Raw genomic sequence first — 19645 nt, 5'->3', positions numbered from 1 at the left:
ACAAGGGAAAGATCATTAATTCTTTCGAGTTCATTCATTTTCGCAGCCGGTGCACGGAATGATTCACATTTAGCCGTTCAGAACCAGCGACACCGATCGCGTTCGGCCGCGAACGCGATACCCCGATACAAATGTAGTCGGTAAATCTTCGGCGGTAGCCAGGCTCGGTGTGTTTCATTTCTCCGTCCCTCGGAAAATAATCGACTGACACGAGCCGGATGAGTTTCTCGGCTTGTGCTGCTCGGCGTCGACGCGTGGCATTGGAGCCGTGCCAGAAGGTGCCTCTATAAAGACGTCGCGCGTCGCGGTGCCGCGATTCGTCAAAACGTAACCCAGAGCAGATTGATGTGGCGGTGCGAGTGGATGGCTCGTTATTCTGATTGCGAGTCGCGCGCAGCCGGCCACGGCCAAAGAAAACGACACCCCCTGGACAGGGATTAAGATCCTGGCGAAAACTAATGACGCGTTTCCGTCTATTTTCGATCTGTGCAATCTCAAACGTTGTCCCAGTCGACTCAATCGCTTATGGACGATCGAATTTCATGTTTATTGATTTACTTTTTTTAGCTAAATATAAGAAAAGTTTAATTCATCACCGCTTATCGATGCGGACGATTTAATAAATTATTTCACGATTGTCTCTTGTTACCATTTCTTGTTAATAAAATTAAAAATGAATCAATAATTCAAGTATCGAATATGATATTCATCGAGTAACATACTCCACCTATTTCTTGACAAATCAGTAATTGCGTCGCCTTCTTTATACATTAGAGCTAATACATTCTAATCCTTCAAACAAGATTTCTATCTGACATTTCACGTTCGAACTCATCAATTATCTTAATGAAACACAAAGAAATAAATTTCGCGACATGATACGTTGTGCGTAAAATGGTTCTCATTGGTTGGCAATTAAAGAAATTGGCCGGTTAATAGCGTAGGATTGATCGAACGAACCGTCCAATAGATACGTGCACGTCGCGACGTTCTCAATTACAGCGCGGTAAATTGCGCCCTGTCATAGATTACACGGCAATTTTCATCCGTGTGATACCCGGTGCTTCGGTAGAGAGCGTGGAACACGCTGAAAAAGCAGCGAGCACAGACCGAAGACGGTATCGCGGCTAATCTCGCGGCAGCCCCTTTGAAGACGCCACAGCGTCGTGTAAGGGCCATGTCAAGTAATTGCGTCTCTGTTGCGCCGCGATGCTGGCGAACGGGGCGTTAATTTGACGCCACCGACTGGAACGACGCGCTCAATTTCCCGAACTCAACGTTACCGCCGTTCACAACGTCGTGTTCTGAACAGAGCGACGAGTGCGCGACACGATCAGTCGATCTAACGCTTCTGATCCTTCTGGCGGACGTTCTGAATTAACCCTTTGAACGGAAGTATGCGCGCTGATAAACGCGCGCGATTTTTCAACTTGAGACGCTGCGTCGAGCACCCACTGCAATTATTCAGGATACGAACGTTTCATTTTTCAGTTTAACCCTTGAACAACGGAGCTTAAATTAAATATGGGGCTCTCTACGTGGTCCGCCGTCTAAGGGTTGAGCTTCCCACTGTATACATACAATTTTATTTACCGATAACTCTAATATAATTTTATAATACTATTGTAAAGTACCAACTAATATTAATTAGTATTTTAAACATTTTTTATCGTTTGTTTCCCTGATATAAGAAATAAATCGGCTGTGTGTCCGAATGGTCCCACCAAAATTGAGAACTCAGGTTCGGTATATAACCTAAATTGACTACAAGAAACCAATTAAAGTTAGTTTCAGAGCTGGATGTCTTACCGTTTTCAAGGTAAGGTTAGGTTAGATTAGGTTAGGTTCTGTATATGCGCAGTATTGAATAGCGCATGCTCAGTATCGAATAGGGCATACGTAGTCCCAAAATTGTACAAAAATTTCTTACCATGATATCTCACAAACGGTGAGACATCCAGCTTTGAAAACAATTTTAATCGGTTTCTGGTAGTCAATTTAGGTTATATACCAAACCCATAGAAAAATGTGATGAAACTTTATGCAATCGTCCAAGTAGCAAACCCCCAAGGGAGCCGACGTACACGCGCCTTCAGCAAGACACAACCTAATCGAAATCAGGTTTCCCCGTGTAGCTCGACCCCTCGAAGGCGGTGTCTACAAGAAACCAGGATAATCATCGTTTCTCTTATGCGTCCGTATCAACGAGCATTCGAGGGCAAAACGTTTTATCGGCCTACCGTATCGTTCGCCTTTCGATCTCGTCCTTTAACTCACGCGTCTAACCGCTTCTGGTCACCAACCAGCGGGCAAAAGACGTGCCATATGCAATTTCTCCATCGCAAGAAATCGTTTTCTCAGGGGAATAACAACGCGCCAGCTGCTTCCAGAGAAAATTGCAATTTCGTACGGCTGTGAATCTGCTCCGTTGGTCCGCTTAATCTTGCCTGTTCTTTCCGCCATGCGGATGGATATTTGTGTCCGCGCGGTGGTCGTGCTCTTTGTCCTACCGCATAAACTAACGTGGCTTCTTTTGACTCATTAGCCGGTGAAATATATTATCGGCAGCGAGCACACCAGGCTAATAACGTCTTTAGCGTGGTCGCTACGGACTTGGATAATTGATAACACGGAGGGGAGTTAACGTGATTAAAGGGGTTTGCGCAGAGGAGATCTAGGAACACGGCACCGCTTTGATCTAGCTTGTCCGCTACTCTCTGATAAGTAAGTACTCTATGTAATGATAACGGTATGGCGACTCTTTTTCCTTCAGGCAGAACAGGATTCGATTAGGTTCTGATCTTGATATCGCTGGCTGATTGAGTTTCTATGTGTAAATTAAGGTTATGTCTTGTTGAACATTTACCATAAGTTGGATTGTATTTTTCTTTAGGAATATATTGAACGGATATTTGAATCAGACTTCCTCGGTGAAAATGATAATTCTTAAAGCTTTTCGCTTTAGACAGTGGTAGGCGCTTAGTGGAGGGGAGAGGGTTTCGTCTCCCCGGACGCCTTGAGTTCGGGCCGGGGACCGCTAGGTGGCGGCGGGAGATCGGTGCAGTGTTCTCGCAAGCGGTCGCCCGGCAGGCCATTCGAATATGTATATATAAGTTCCGAATAGCAGCGGTACGATAGGTGTCTGGGGCAGGGATCGTCTGTTGTCAGCACCACTGACGAGTCTGACAGACGATCCCGAGACGAAAACACCTTTTTCTCTCTTACAACAGGATAGAAGGATAATCGAGAAACGTGTGGCAACAACCGCGAACACGTGTCGCGGCTCAACAGTTCTCAACCCTCTTTATCGGCGCCTTTTCTCCCTTGATCCTCTGCTAGGGTGTCTTTGTCCCACCCGGGTGGGACATGTTCAATCCGTGGAGACGTTCACTCCTTGTACGTAGGTTAGCCGGCATACCGCGGCTAAAACTGTCTCCTCTACTGTCTCCTCGTTCCGTTCCTCCTCCCTTTCTTTCTCACTCACCTCCGTCCGCCCTCCAACCGCCCCTCTACGGTCTGTACGTTCGTTTCTGTTCTCCCTGAGTCAGCGTGTGCATCCCGCAGGCCGGGGAACAGAAGCTCTTAATTTACCTTTCCTACGACGAGAAAGCGTGGCCTCGATGGAACGAGCTTGCGGGGATGAAGAGAAGAGGTAAGATGAGGATGCCAGAGGGACGGAAGGAGAGCCGCACGGCACATAACAATTAGGTCGTGTTGTCTTGAATTCTAAGCAGGCTAGTGAACTGATCCTGAGCAGTGCCGCGAGATAAATGCGGCCTTAAACGATACCGATATAGACGGGCTGCTACGCCGATCGCTTGCCAAACCCGCTCGCGCGACAACCCGCTACCCCATTCTTGGCCTTTCTCGTTAACCGGCTGTTTCTTTCGGCAACGGGCCTTCAACGGGATCATTCGATCCATCGTCGTCTATCCAGGCCCGTTCGATTCCTTTTCGGGACGATATGAATGTTTCTTTCTTGCTACTTTCTTACCGTGCCCTCGATATCGTTACCTCAAGTTTATTCCTCGGACGTGTAGCATGAATTTTGATCGAACGTTTCTGATCGTTATAGATATAGGCATCTCGTTCTTCTGATGAGTTATTTACCGTATGTACTTTTATGAACGATCGAATTTTCATTTATGGATCTTTTCACTCCCGGACGGGTTGCAGAGACAGTGGTGATTTGAATTTAATTTTAGACTCTTTCTTTAGAGATTGTAACAAGGAAAGAGGATAGCAACAGTATAATATAATACTATAATAATTAGAATTATTAATATATGGTAATTTAAAATTAAATAAAGTTATTACCTTTTCCTGATTAATAAATACACCTTGAAAGTTATTAAAGTTATGGAAATTTAAGGGATTCTTTTATTGAATAAATTTTTAATTATATAGCAAATTATAGAAATTCATACGTGACTCAGATAAGAGTAACGTGACACATAAATTATGAAATTTGATAGAAATGTGATCTAAATTGTTATTGTGTAATATTTTATCTTTGTCGAACTTTTCAGTAGTACATTTCTCCATTCTCTTCCTCTTCATTTCCATCTGTTATTTTTTTCTCGCCCCTGTCTTTGGCGCAACTTCCACTCCTTCTTCTTCGTCTCTTTCCACAGGCGGACAGCGAGGGTTTTAAGTCTCCAAGTACGACGACGGTACAATTGTTACGTGGCTTGTTAGGGTTGTCGCGGCCTAATGGCGCACTTTATTATCGGTCTCTGCTGGCTCCGCGTTGCACCCGCCGCGAATGCGTTTAAATCACCGCCCTTTGATGCATTAGCCCCGAATCCGGTCCCCGTCCCGTTTCACACTGTCCAATCCCCGACACGACTACATACTTCGATGACATCGGGACAATGATACGAGTTCGAAATTAAAATTTCTTTTTGAAGATAAAAAATACCGATTCGCAAACACCGAATAGAGACACAACTCCGTCACTTTAGGGGTTAACGATTTCAGTCTACATTTTAAATTTAAGATGTTCTTCTTTTTTGAAATTTTTGACAGATATCGAATACAATTACTCACCCTTCAGTTTATCGTGTGCCAGTGCCCTTTGAAAGTGTTCCTCCACTTCGGACGCGGCATCCCCCCGATAATGAGTGAAAACCACACAATTTGGGTTCAGGTATTGGGCTCTGCTCTCGCCATCGTCTGAATCTTCCGCGGCGGTACCAGTACCTACGGCTACGTACAAATTAACGAGGCTAAATTCCTCAAAATTACAAGGTCATAATTGAACTGTTTCGAAAATAATCCAAGCAGAATAACTTCGAGTAGATTTTATCGTTATCCTCTAATTGATAATTAATATTAATAATTTTCGTTATGTGATTTGAATTACATAGAAATAATTAATCCACTAATTACAAAATCAAGAAAATAATAATTGAAGCATAGTTGAATTATATAAATGATTGCATCGACTTACCGTCCGTCGATCTGTCGTCGTCCAACGTCCTCGAGGGTTGTGAAGTGGTTGATGCTAGGGGTGGTCGTGGTTGAGGAGTTGGCCTTGGCGATGCTGGGCTGGGTGCCGAGCCGACGGAACCCGCGCTGCTGGGTTGCCCTTGCGGAACACTTCCGCCAGCTCCGCAAATTTCAAGGCCCGCCGCCTCGAGTGATCTTTGGTGGACATTCAACTGTAAAATAAATAATACATATTGTTATTAAAAACGAAATTTATATCTTCTGAATTATAGAATAAAATTTAATAACATCCCTCATTTGTTTATTATTCTAACTGTAAGTAAAACTTTTTATAAAAAGATGCTAATATATGTCTGTATATTAAAATGGCAATAAGTAATTGATAAATAAATTTAAAAGAATAAAGAACTCTGTATTGTCGACGCGATTGTTCAATTCGTTTTCTTCAATGCTTACTTCTGATTTACCAGATGTCTCTTCGTAAGTTTAATATATAAATTAGCGGTATACTTGATCAATGATCGAGTGTTTACACACATGATGATTAAAATAGTCATGGTTTGAATAGCATTTGTGTCGTTGCTTTCGTATACTTTGATAAATTTCGTAATATCCTTTCACTTATGGACTTTTCACACGCTTCTGCTGCAGCGTGTATCTTACACGAACCTTCTGATATTTATAATTATCAGAGTTCGAGTAAGCAATAACTTCCACAATTTAAAGCGCACACTTTAATCTCTCGTATTTATGCAACGCGTAGTAATAACTCGTGAGGCAACGAAGGAATTTACATTAAGTTCCATTTTGTTTATTGACTATGCAACTGGTTAATACTACCGTAAATGGAAAAGTTCGGATTTTTGAATGATGAAAAAATTATGCAGTTTCACGATTTCTTAATTAACAATCTATACTACTTAATAACATTATTACTTAAGTTATTTTCAAATATAGTAGAGGCAGGGCGCGCCGTTGAGAGTTGACACGTTTCAATTTTTCTTTTCAATATAGCGAATGAATGATTAAAATATTCCTGTCTTTAGCTATTCTCGAATCACTCTCATAATCATTTACATAATTTACTTACATCTATTTCCACAAGAAAACAGTGGTATTATAATTCCCTATTGGTAATTTGGCCCCCTTGGTGATTTTCATAATTATAATAACCTTCTTTGTTTACCTTCATTTTAAGCAAAATAACAAAATTGAGAGACCACGTTACCACCCGTAATCTATTATAAGCCTCCACGATATTGATATCAAACTTAAATTAACAAATGCATCATGTAAGACAACATTATGCAATAACAGAGCTATGTGTTCCCATTTACGCAAGGAGTTGATCGTAACAGCAGCCACAATTTCTCAATTATCCATCTGTACCATTTAACAAGGGGTCATTGTCGAAGGCAGCAATCGATACTTCAAACTATTACAAGCTCGAGTGACAACGATATCGATGCAAGTCCGAGGCCAAGCCAAAATATCAGAGGCTCAACAAGATCGCGAGCAACGAAATGCCACGTCGATGATATCCCGTCTGCAATTGCCCGGATAATTCCAAAGATTTTACCACCCTTCGACCACCCTATTCCTCCTACCCCCGACGATCTTCTGCACGTCACCCAATGAATCGCGACGTCTGGCTTGATGTTTAGTAGGTAAATCGTACGAGCTACGTCCTTAGAAGAGAGGGTAGCCTCCATTGAGCACATACCGACGCCAGGCGTCGGCGTCCATTGTGCCCCTACCACATCGGGCAGACTGCAAATAGCGCTAGAGCTATGCTATGCGCACTGGCATCGTCACGATCGGTCGCAATGAGACCAAATAGGACGTAATCCTCGCTATTCATTAGATCCTACGGATGCAAATGCCACGCTGGGTCATGGCATTCTGCTCGAATTTTTTTTCGACCAGCCGATCTGCGCGCGATACGATCGCGCGACGACGCGACGGCCAAGCCAACTATTCGGCCACGTAGGAAAGATGGCAGGTAGGCGGGCGTCGGGACGCCTCGACGGGGACGCTCGATCGAGACATTCTTAGCGAAGAACGGATTGCGATGATTGATGTTGATACTTCGATACCTTTTAATCAATTTCAACTGAATCTAATAATCACCTCTATCAAAGATACCTAATAACCATCTTCAATAAGTGCTCTTGCCCCGCTCAATGACCAAACCAAACAAAAACAAATCTAGTAAATCTCAGTCCCAATTTACCCTCATCATTTCCTAGACACCAGGTCATCCATGTCTTGGAAGAAAAAATGGAGATGACAGAGCGGCGAATGCAGACAATTGATGTCAATTGTCAACACAGCTCGATGAATTGTCCAGAATACGTAGACATGGTAGACGAAACCGTTAGGTCGGTTCATCGCGCGTTTCGTTGTGTCGTAATTCCGCGCGCATAATCCGCGCCGCGGTTATTCAAGGAACTCGGAGGACGCGAACGTTTCGAGCGGAAACCGGCCAAGCACGCCAATGGCCGCATAATTTTAACTATCCTCATCGTTGGCCACCGACTGTCGCGAGATGCCCGCGTCCTCTTCGAGAGTCGAAGGTCGGCAGATTGACGAGCGATCGAAAGTGAACGGCGGTGGGCATGCAGGGTAACAGGGATCGGAAAGATCCTGATGCATTACTCACTCCGATCGCGATGATGGCCAACCCGGAGAAATACGACCGCGTAAATGCCGGCACGCTTCAAACGAGGATAGTAAGGATTTCCCGCGTCGGATCGAGGCCAGATGTTTCCCTGCTAACGCTTCCGGGCTGGGAGATTTACCAGTAGAAACAATTACTTTGTAATCGAATATAAAATTCAATTGGATAAGTTTCCGAATGGCCCCACCAAAATTGAGAACTCAGGTTCGGTATATAACCTAAATTGATTGATTATCAGAAACTGATTAAAATTGGTTTCATAGCTGGATATCTTACCGTTTTTGAGATATCATAGTAAGAAATTTTTGTACAATTTTGGGACTACGTACGCGCTATTCGATACTGCGCATAACCTAACCTTATCACGATATCTCGAAAACGGTAAAACATTCAGCTCTGAAACTAACTTTAATCGATTTCTTGTAGTCAATTTAAGTTATATACCGAACCTGAGTTCTCAATTTTGATGGGGCCATTCGGAAACACAGCCATGAAATTAATTAATAATCATCATTGATCAATGTAATTGAAATAAATTTCGTTTCAAACATTATTTATGTTCTAATTATTATCAAACTTTTATCAAATCAACTAATTATCTGAAAGACAAAAATATAGTTAAACTATGCCGTGATCATTTCCTGCATCGGCCTGATCACCGCAATCAGCATAAACTCGGCTCTAATAAATTAATTCCATTCCCCTGTACGCTCGTACGCTAGCGGCAAGATAAATCGGCGACGAGTACGGGACCCGACCGATATTCATTATACCCGGTATCCTATCTAACGCTGTGTGCCGTGTGCCGTCGGTACATCGATCCTGGAGATCGCGACAAACACGATCGTAATGATCCAAGAAACCGGGTGTCGGTGTGCACGAGTCGCATGCCATCTCGACGCGATGATAAAGGACGCGCGATCGCAACCGCGTATACGTGGACGGTAGCCATTATTGTTGCGCGAACTATCGCAAATAAATCTGTCGGACAGATCGGTGTGCATGAATTATGGTCGAATACCGGTGAATCGAGGAACTGCTGCGTTTAGTACTCTCGCAGGAATGATTCAAAACTTTGTGACAATAGGTGTGTTTCGAGGAGCTGTTTATCTTCTTTAGAAATTCTTACACTCGTTTAATGAGTATTCTTTATGTTTGTGAGATAAAAAAATATGAATTGTTTGGAATTTTAGAATATTTATTCCGAGACAGTGGAAGCTCGTTCATGAGGGCTGCAGCTAGGGGTGTACGGGTACCCGAAAATTCTTGATTCGACCCTGATCCGGATTTTCGAATTTCATCCGAATTCATCCGAATTTCATCTCTATTTACAGCTCCTTCAGAATAAAATGAAAGTTCCTAAATGTATATATATTTATCTAAAAACATTTTTTAAACAATAACCTATGGCCTTATTGCTGTCCAATCATTACAAATTCTCATGAGCTCCCACTACTCTGGGGGAAAGATATATTATTCAATTTTTTTTTTAACCAAAAATATTCTGTCACACAAGTAAGGTTCAGCTTAGAAACGCTCCAATCCATAAAGAATAAAGAGTATTGCGTTCAGTTGCTCTTCGAAGCTGTTCTCCTTGAAACTGAAACTCAGTTTCGATTTAATTTCGCTTACCTTCTTATATGCAGCTATTGCGTGGTACATGCATCGGCAACGTTTTATGCTTTTTTTTCTTAGAGTTGCAGTCGTATTCAGTAAAAGACATTAACATGCAATTTTGAATTGCTATTAATGATACCAAAGGTACATGTGACACGCAAAGCAGTTCTGTTAATCTTGAAGGTTATTATTCTTGATAAATTCTTAGACAAAAGAAACAAAAATTTTTCCTGGGCTTGGCTTGTAAGAAATGTTCTAAGAAACGTCCTAATTGGAAGTATCATGCAAAATTGTACTCGTGTTTGTAGAAACTCATGGCTCTATGTTTCTTCTAGTTTATTTTGTTATCGATATTGCAGGACTATGTATTATATTGAGATCTATCTGGAAACATGCATTGAAATCTCTATTTATTTTGAAGGCATCTTGAACGTGCTTCATGTAATCTTTTATGTATACTATATTTATACTTTTTATAATTTTGCTAATTATGATAATAATTCAATTTAATCTCTATCCGGTCATGCGAGTCGATGGATTCTACACCCTAATTTTCATTCGCTTAACATCGAATACAACCCAGTAAGTAATTTCCTAAAAAATTTTGCTTATTTCTGGAAACTTATTTTCAAAATAACCTACAACCACCCTTTATCAGAATCATTTGTAAATACCTCATATTAACACAGGTTTCAATTGACCATTTAAGTCACCCTAAATAAACTACCCAGATAAGGGTTAAAACCTTGTTTCTCTTCAGTAACACTAAAGATACAGTCTAAGTCACTAGTCGTGAGTAAACATCGTAAGACGGCCAGTTAATTGCTCATAAACGTTGATCGTCGAAAAGACCTATGCTCAAAGGGTGAAAATTACACTCGGTAAAATGGCAGTTAGTGAGTTCTGGCACATAGACGCGTCTTCTCTCGCATAAACTAGACACTTTGCACGATTTATTAGTGCTTCAGACACTCTAATGAACGAACGCAATCGTCCGAGAAGATGTACGTGTGTTCGTGATATGAACGCATAGTACTTAGGTGCCCGTCATTCGTCGACACGATACACGCAATTGCAATCGCGGTCGCCATTATTGTTGCGAGAGTTCCCGCGAATGAGAGTGGCCGACAGATGGACGATGTTAAGTATAAGTTTAACCCTGGCAAATCGGCCGAGGACCGTGTATCATCCATTTCTCAATAATGGCACGCTTTGCCAGAAGCTTTTATGTCCCCTCACGTCTGGTACATTTCGTAAATATGACAGTAGTAAGTTTTGAACCGTATGAAATTGTACTACAACATCCTTCCAGTGGAGCCTCAGTCCATATGACCCTAAAATCGATAGCAAAATTATTAATCGAAAGGGTTTCAATTGCCGATTTCACCATGGTGTGCCGTCCGAAAGTTAAAGGAGAGTTAAAAATTCTCATAATAAACGCTAATAAAATATCTTTCATATTTCTTATATTTTTTTGGAAAACCCAAAGTTAGTATTTGTCGTTGGATCACTGGTGATCCGCAATTGTTTGATTCTCTGTTTCACATTGTTCTGCATGATAAAATTTTTTATTGATTAGATTATTTTTATTTTATAATATTTTACCGAAATCCTACCATAATAACTAAGGGTTGAAATTACCTATTATCGGGCCAAGATGGTGTAATCCTTTAACCTAAATACTATCAGATTAAGATTCTATTCTTAAAATCATCAAGCCACCCCATAAACACCATCGAAGCTCACAACATCTAAGCTGATCCGCATCTTAAAAGGGATACTTGCCCCGCGAAAAGCTAAACTGTCCGGTAGAAGCACGGTAGCTCGTCGAAATAAATAATACTCGTCCATCCAACAAAGTCGCCGTGGTGTTCGCCGTCCTCCCCTAATCAGTTTGTCGTGTACGGGCTGTTTGGTCGGTTTCCTGCTCGTTGACAAGCAACCTTTAGCCGTGTATATCGGTGCGAGCGCGTATCCCGCCTAACCAATTACGTCCATAAATCAACGGTGGGTAGCGACGCACGAAAATAAGCTTGACGGTGATGTATGCAGTGACTGATGACGACTGTGCCAGTAGACGTGTGGGACGAAAGTAAAGCCACGCTGTCGCGGCTGCAACGCGAATATAAGCGCGCGAGAGGCTACGCCTCCGAGATGTTATCATTATCTACTATAATAAACCGGGCCCCGGCATTCCGCCGGGTAGTAGATCACCGACGTGATCCTCGAACAGCGAAAACCGGGCGTTTCGCGGGGCAAACGATGCCGAATGATGACCGCTGGCACGCGGGGAACGTGCAATTGATCATGAACTTGAGCCTCGCCATCGGCAAGAAACCCGCTTCTCGGCTCCCTTCGGTTTCCTCCGCGACTTCGCCGACCCTCTCGACGCTCCGTTTCTTTTGTCAACCCGAGGGAAACTTTCAGAAACCGATTTTGAAGAACGTCGATTCGACAATTAGCACCGACACCCATCTGTGTTTAGATAATGACGATCATTATTATTACTAAAAAATAAAATGTTTATAGCACCCCTGAACACCACCGTGCAAGTGTTAAAAAAAAGAGAAAAACAATATTTCTTCACCTCCCTTCTCTTTCTCCTTGAACACGTTTCGCTTGCACAAATTCAATTAAACCGGACAATAATTCGCGGTCGTGTTGGTAGAACAGGAGGGAAGGATTAAGCCGAGGAGGCGCGGTGAATCTTCCATAGATTACCACGCCGAAGCATCTAGCATCGGTCGGACGACAATGTGGTAATTAATCGAAGCAAGCCTTGTCCACGACGGTCGCTCTCTTCCTCTTTTGCTTTTTCTTTTTCGCCCGAGGCGAGTTGGCTTCCTTCGAAACGGTCCACGTCCTCGACATCTCGCAGCTCTAGCCAACAGAGCTCTGCTCGCGGTCTTTCAAAGCATTCCAAAGCGCGAGCGCCTCTTCCCTCCACCCCTGTCCCCTTTCCATCCCCCCCCCCTCTCTTTCATCCCCTCTTCACCATCTACCACCGTGTCCAGTCACTTCACGAACCTAAGGCCGCGTCTTTATTTGTTTCCCTTTTGTCTTATAGATCTCTGAATCTCTGTATCCGCCTCCTCCTCCACCGCCCTCCTCTTCGCTTTGCTTTAGACCGTTTTTCTTTGATCATCATTAAAATGATTATGCAAGTGAAATTAATACGTGGTAGTGTATACGAGTTGTGAAATGTCATTAAATTAAATTTATGTCGATTCGAATAAAATTTCTTCGTTAAAGCTTCCTTTTTTTAAATAAAAAGAACTTAATAGCCTTGTAAAGGTAATATCTACATAATGTCTTTTTAGTGTCTTTTATTCTTTTTATAATGACACTAATTTTTAATTAAAAGAACACTCTTGATTAATTTTCTAAATGTTACTTTGAATAAAATTCCCTTCCTAAAGTATCTATATTCAACCAAAAAGTTAAAATATTACACGAAACCGCCAGAATCCATTTCATTTCTATTCAAGTTCCATTTTAAACCTCAAAGCCAATTGTCATCGCGGCCGTCGATTGGTTGACTTCGCGAGCCATCAAACTCGCTGAAATTTGTCGATCACGTCGCGGACACGGTGCCAGCTCCCGAAAATCGTGTAAAACCCGACAACCCCCATCGATCCCGAATGAAACGAATGACCGTACGTCGTCGGGACCACCGATTCCCACATCAATTCAAGCGAACGCGGAGAGGTAGCTCCGTCAAGTCTGTTCGACAGAGGCGAATAGAGGGAGGAGAAACGGAAGAGACAAGCGGCGATACGAAAAAGAATGAACGAACGATCGAAAAAAGGGATGAAAAGGAGGGACTACGACCGCGAAAAAAACCAGCTGAAACGAGTAGACGATAGAGGAAGGGCGGAGGGGACGGTAACATCCTACCACGGGGTATCTTGCAATTTGTTTGCCGGACACGGCCATTCGTCGACACGATTCTCCTATCTTCCACGAAGATGAGAGTCCACAGATCTCGACCGCGGCGCTGGATTACGACTATTGATAAGGCGCCGGTGAACGAGTTCCCTTTAGTTAAGTTTAGTTCATTAGCAAAGCAGCCAGGTGGACGATGGAGCGATCCCTCGTCTGGTCGACAAATTACAACGAGATCGGACCACGTTATCCACCCTCCTACAACTTCGATTCCATCCACTTCGGGGATACCAGAAAGTGCACTGCTTAAGAGGAGATGTATCGACGAATTCGGTGCAAGAAGGTGCAAGAAGGTGTGAAGATTGTTTAATGATACTTTGAGAGTTATGTTAGCGATATGAAAGAAATTACCTTTAGGCTTTAAGAAAATCTCCTTGGAATTTAGATGAAATTGATCTCTACAGACTACGAATAGATGTTCATTGTAATTATCACTCTGACTATACGAGGAAAAATATTATAAAATGGTGCAATTTCAATAAAGGTTGAAAATGTAATACGTACGGTGACTATTTTTAGAAATATACTTTCACTGGAATAGTAATAAAACGAGATACCGGATGATACATATACACTGCTAGGAATGCTAGAAATGCTAGGGAAGCATTTTATCACTTCATGAAAGTTTCACCATCTCAGTTACGTGGCTGTATAAACCTAAATTCTATTCATTGTTCCAAATTTCAGTTCTCGCACTTGTTCGCTATCCATTAAAACAGCCAACACTCAATATTACACATCGTACAAGTATCTGCTGAAATTTCTAAGTGCATAGTTCTAATCCTCTCGATTTAATATCTAGAATTCCACCTTTAACCCTAGAAAGTCTTAGGTATATGTGATGATTCGTGTCAAAATTAAAGAAGCTGTGGTATTAATAATACCTTTGCTAAACCAAAATCATTTCTTCAGTACAGTAATCTTAAAGACATAAGCGAAAATAAATAATTTTTTGGATGTTTTTCAGACGAGAAAAATAATATTTCCTACCAACCCCTTCCTTGATATTTTAGGGTAAAAAGAAGACGTTTATCCTTACTAAGTAAAAATCCATTAAACCTGTCAAGAAGGAAAACAAGAATAAATATCTTTGAATATTACCGAAAAGTCTGCAACAGCCTTCGCTTAAACCGTATCAAAGGGTGTGCAAACAGAAGCGCGAAATTCAAAGAATCCGCCTAAAGGTTCGCAGATTAACGTCTTTCGCGAGCTGTTCGCGATATCAGTCGAGTATCACGTTCTGTCGGACGCGATCCCGGTGCCGTTTTTCGTTGACATTAATATTAGCCAGGGCGATAATGGCGTCGACAACGAACGCGCCTTCATCGCGAACACGTGGCGCCTAAGTTGAACGGGTGCGATTCCTGCGATCGTTCTGGCCTCAACAGCGACCCGCATTCCGCTTCTCGTTCACGAGCTCTTATTTTCCATGCCGCGTGCATCGGGCGTGTTAACCGACGCTATGAATTTCGCGGCAACATAATCGTAAAACCGATAAATAGAGCGAGATTCCAGCTGGTGTCGAGGTTGGCTCGCTGAAACTCCCTCCCTTAATAACCCGTTATTTTTATCATATTCTCACCTGAAGCCGAGTTTTCGATTAATCTGCCCTTTCAACGTGGGGTATATCGTGATTTTCTTTTGATGTTTGACGCCATTCAAGGCGCGTACGATCCGGCTGTCTCAATTAAACGAAAATGTTGCCGGGGTATGCGACTGTCGGGATGCGCAGCATGGAAATACTTGGCGATCCTTATTAGATTCCCGTGATTTACGAACTTGGACTCGGTGAAGTACGTTTCTGGATTCCCTTTAATGGACGCGATTTCTCGAGCCACTTTGTTCGGACGCTTTTTCCATGATGATGATGCCGGTCGCGTCGGGCTACCATACACGCGATTGAATATGTATCGCCGCTTTTTCTATAAGCTTCTCAAGATAGTGGTAATTTTGCTCGTTTCGAGGATTGTTCGAATAATTGCGATCGATGTATCTGTACCGATTTAATTTCGCGGGGAAATTTTGATCTTTTTTTACTTAAACGAAGAATTCGGGTAAATATAAGAACTGGAATGAAAGTTAAATAAATCTTTGAGATCTGAGACGTTTCATTTCTAAAATATCCAAACAGTAAATTAAAAAAATCACTTGTATATTAATTTCCGGAACTATCCAATTACATTCGAAATTTCTCAACATATCCGACTTTTGTCAATCGTCGATTCCACGAAACGGAAGTCGAAGCATCAACCCCGTCATTCTCATCCCCTCTTCATCGAATCTTGAAACGCACTTTGAAGAAACAAGCAAGGCTCTCCGATAACAGTTCATTCCATCAACACGAAAAAAACGAAGAATTATCTGCCGATACTCGTTTAATGTATCCCTCCACCCGTGAGTACCATACCAGTCAGATAGAGGCTGAGTAATATTACAGCATCGCGATAGAAATGAAAATGTATCCGAGGACATGGTATCGTTGTCAATGGTGCAGCAACCGGTGGATCCGGTGTTCCGCAAAATTCTTCGCAGAAAGCTAGTCTATCCAGGCCACTGTGAGTGGGGATGGTTGAATAGGCGCGTTAAAAGCCATGGGACCCATGAAAGATACCGGCAGACGAGGCCTTTAGTGTCCTGTTATCAGGCCCGATTCGATACGGTGACCAATAACTTTGCCTACCTACCGCAGCGTTGTACTAAAGGTTATGCGAGGACCGGACAGAGAGCCGCTACCGGTCGCTGAACCATTTACCAACGTGTATTACTATGTACCGTCTCTCGGCTCATTGAAAATTCGTGCCGGCCAATAGTTGTCCAATAAAAAGCAGCTCTTTACATCCGCGGCGTAACGCGCGCCGCCGGCTATAACCGAGATGCATAACTTAATGCACTTTATCGAGGACTTGTTATTCTGTTTGTCGGGCCAGCTGTTCGGCCTGCGTTACCGCGGAACACGATGAAGCTGTGACGATGGTTGTTGAGAGAACGGAACTGATTCTGATGTATCATTTGTTTTATAACAAAAATATTTAAAAAATATTCATAATTTTCTAATGGAGTGTACATAGATTTTGGATAAGTTTCCAAATGGCCCCACCAAAATTGAGAACTCACATAAATTGACTACCAGAAACCGATTAAAATTGCTTTCAGAGCTGGATATCTTACCGTTTTTGACCGGATTCACTTCTATCTATTATCCGAGGGTCTGACAGTGGAACCATTGCTTTTTCACGCTCCTGAAAGGATCCAGCTAGCTTGACTAATCTTGGCGCCTGAGCTAGGACCATTGAAACGCTTAATTAGAAGAAACTCCGCCCTAATTTTGATCAAATAGATAAGAATAAGAAGTAGTTCCTAAAGATTCACTAGTTTACTCATTTAATTGGCTAACTTTGCCAGAACACATACTTTCTACTTGACAACACGAAATCACTGTGACAACTTCATCCGACGACAATTAAAGAATACAGCTTCGGGATTCCGATCGCTTTCAATGGATCCAAAGCAAAGCTTCATACGTCCACGTACACACGCGTTCCACGAGCCGCCTAATTGTTTCCTTATCCGTCGATGAAACGCACGCACAGCAATTATACGGTGACACGCGAAACCTTTCATTTCCTTATGACTGGGTGCGCGATATATGAATTCCTATCTGACATTTCATTGCATCGACCAGTGGCCTAACCACTCTAGGAATTCGACGAATGTCCTACGCTCGTGCTTTTATACAGAGATTGCTCGCATCGCCGTTTTACCGTGATTCCTTTGCTTCTGTACGAACAATTTCAATTTGCCCGCAAAAATGAACTGACGTTCTCGAAGAAACGTGTCTTCGTTTGTTTCTTTTTTCCGTACTTAAAAGCTTTCGCTTAAACGATGCCGATATCTTTCAGTTGAAATTAACCCTTATCAGCAATGCTGACAGAGTTTTTTTTTTAATTTATTAAAATTATTTAGCCTCTTTCCATAGCAGTTTAAAATTCACAAAAGTAGTTTATGTTTCATCTTTTATTTATTCTTCTACTTTATTTTCAATTTAAAAATAATTAATGTTAAATGATTAATGTTAAACTATTTTAACCGGTTTTAATTATTTTTTAAACCATCGTTTAATACGTATACGTCATACGTATTCAAATTGATTACCAAGTCATCGCTAATTATTCCCTGGCTAATTTATCCCTCTCATCAAATCTGCACCTTTTACGATTTCGCTAAGCACCCTTCGCATTCCCTGAGAAGTTAACCAGTCGACACTCGCAAACCAGTCGCTTCGAGGTAAACGATCGACGTTGTGCCATGAAAATAAGGTCGAACGATTATCTCGAGACGAGCGTGCTAGATAGAGAAGCAGGTCGATCGATTGCCAACGATCGTGACGCGTTGAAAGAAAGATCGCGAGCGATCACCTTTCGAAAATAATTCTTCGACTCCTCGCGACACTTGAATACCGCCACCGAGTCGTTCGTTACCCGGCCCGACCAGATTGCCCCGGAGATCTCGCCGCACTGTTAAACCGATTCGATTAATATTGAACGATCTACGCGGACAATTCTACCTCGCTCTTAACTTCGATACCTCTCTATTCGCGCTGTAATCCTCATTTTTTTTTTGTCGTACGCCTGCAGTTGTATTAGTCCTCGATGCAAGTATATTGAGGACACGGGGATTCGTCTGAAATGCAGCGAGGACTCTTATTACAACGGCTTCTGGAAACCGCTTCGATCGGCTAAGAAACCGGCCGATAGAAGTCACGAACGAGCGCGCTGCTTTTACCGCGACATTATCCATAATTATTTGTTACATTTGTAACTTAAATGAAATATATAACAATTTATCAAAATAACCCCAGCTTTAAAAATTTAATAATATTATAAAATGCTTGCCATGGAAAAAAATTGAAAGCAAAAAGTGAAGGATTATCGGAAAGGAAGTTCCTTCGAGACCGACGAAGAATAACACGTTACAAGGTACCCTGTATGTCCTGACGTCAGATGAATCGGTCAAGGAATTGTTGGGATGTGCGACAATTATCGGTACAGGATCGCCATATCTCACGGATGCCAGGGCAGGTTGCGTCCAGAGAGTGTACACGCACGTTTCTATACGCGGCCGTGCGAACTCGTGTCACAGCCCCGGGCAAGGTGTGCTGCAACGTTACATTCCTTGCCGCTGTTCCGTTTTTAGTCTAGGAACGCCATTCTTTGCGACACGCGCTAAAGGGGCTACGCTCCGTGCCACTGCGTTCACCGGCCACCTCTGTTTTCTGAGGATCGCATTCCGATCACCGTTGCCTCTTCGCTTCGAACGATACGGCAGATTGATCCTTGGACCGATACCCGACCAGAAACCCTGCTCCGTTCCTTCTTCTTCTCTTTCGTTTTTGCGATTTTTCGGCAACCGATCGCATCTCTTCTGCGTCGCGACGAATCAGCTACCGACAGACGTCTGACTAATTTCGATTTTCAAACGAAACTCTTTTATTCTAAACTGAAGACAAAAATATCAAATTGAAACTCTGAAGTAAAGTTCTTTCATTTGACATGTTTCGAGAGTAATTTTGCTCTAAGATAACTTTCCTGTTAGAAACGTTTCTTAAGTGATTCTTAATAATTTCCTGTTAAAATTGGCCGTCTCTAGAGCTCGAAATGAGGGGAATTATCGAACGCGTACTCTGCCTCTGGAAGGTATAATTGGAGTCCGAGGGGGTTAAACTGTTTCTGATATTAGCATCAGAAGTTTTCCTCATAAATCTAGCTCAAAGCTGGCCAGTTGAATGAAAAGGGCAGCTGCTGCTCGTGGTCCGATTCTGGTGCAGTTCGCTGTAATCCAACGGGTCATCCAGCATGATGAATTATCATCAAGGATAGCACTGTTTCCCCGCTCCTTCCTCGTGTTTGATGTTGAACGTGATTAACGCGTTCTTCTGGATTCTAACGTCCCGTT

At 42.4% G+C, this 19645-nt stretch overlaps 1 protein-coding gene across 7 annotated transcripts in view; it reads right to left on the bottom strand.

The window, feature by feature from the left end:
* LOC114871461 (protein vestigial) overlaps positions 1-19645 on the bottom strand; it is an 80145-nt gene that overhangs the window by 17423 nt on the left and 43077 nt on the right. For 3 of the 7 annotated variants that reach the window (XR_003788578.2, XM_029177390.2, XM_029177392.2), the window contains exons 2-3: positions 5453-5663; positions 5050-5208 (exon numbers count right to left, since the gene is read on the bottom strand). Coding sequence is in view for 6 of the 7 variants with exons in the window: in XM_029177390.2 (XP_029033223.1) it covers positions 5050-5208; positions 5453-5663 (370 nt within the window). In the remaining variant the exon portion in view is untranslated. Of the gene's footprint in view, positions 1-5049; positions 5209-5452; positions 5664-6840; positions 6917-9763; positions 10013-11533; positions 11824-19645 lie in introns of those variants that run through there. The other 4 variants (XM_029177393.2, XM_029177394.2, XM_029177395.2 and 1 more) reach the window with 4 other exon arrangements.

This window comes from Osmia bicornis, chromosome 2, assembly GCF_907164935.1.
Source record: "Osmia bicornis bicornis chromosome 2, iOsmBic2.1, whole genome shotgun sequence".
NCBI lineage: Eukaryota > Metazoa > Arthropoda > Insecta > Hymenoptera > Megachilidae > Osmia > Osmia bicornis.
This window is presented reverse-complemented; position numbering and strand designations above follow the sequence as displayed.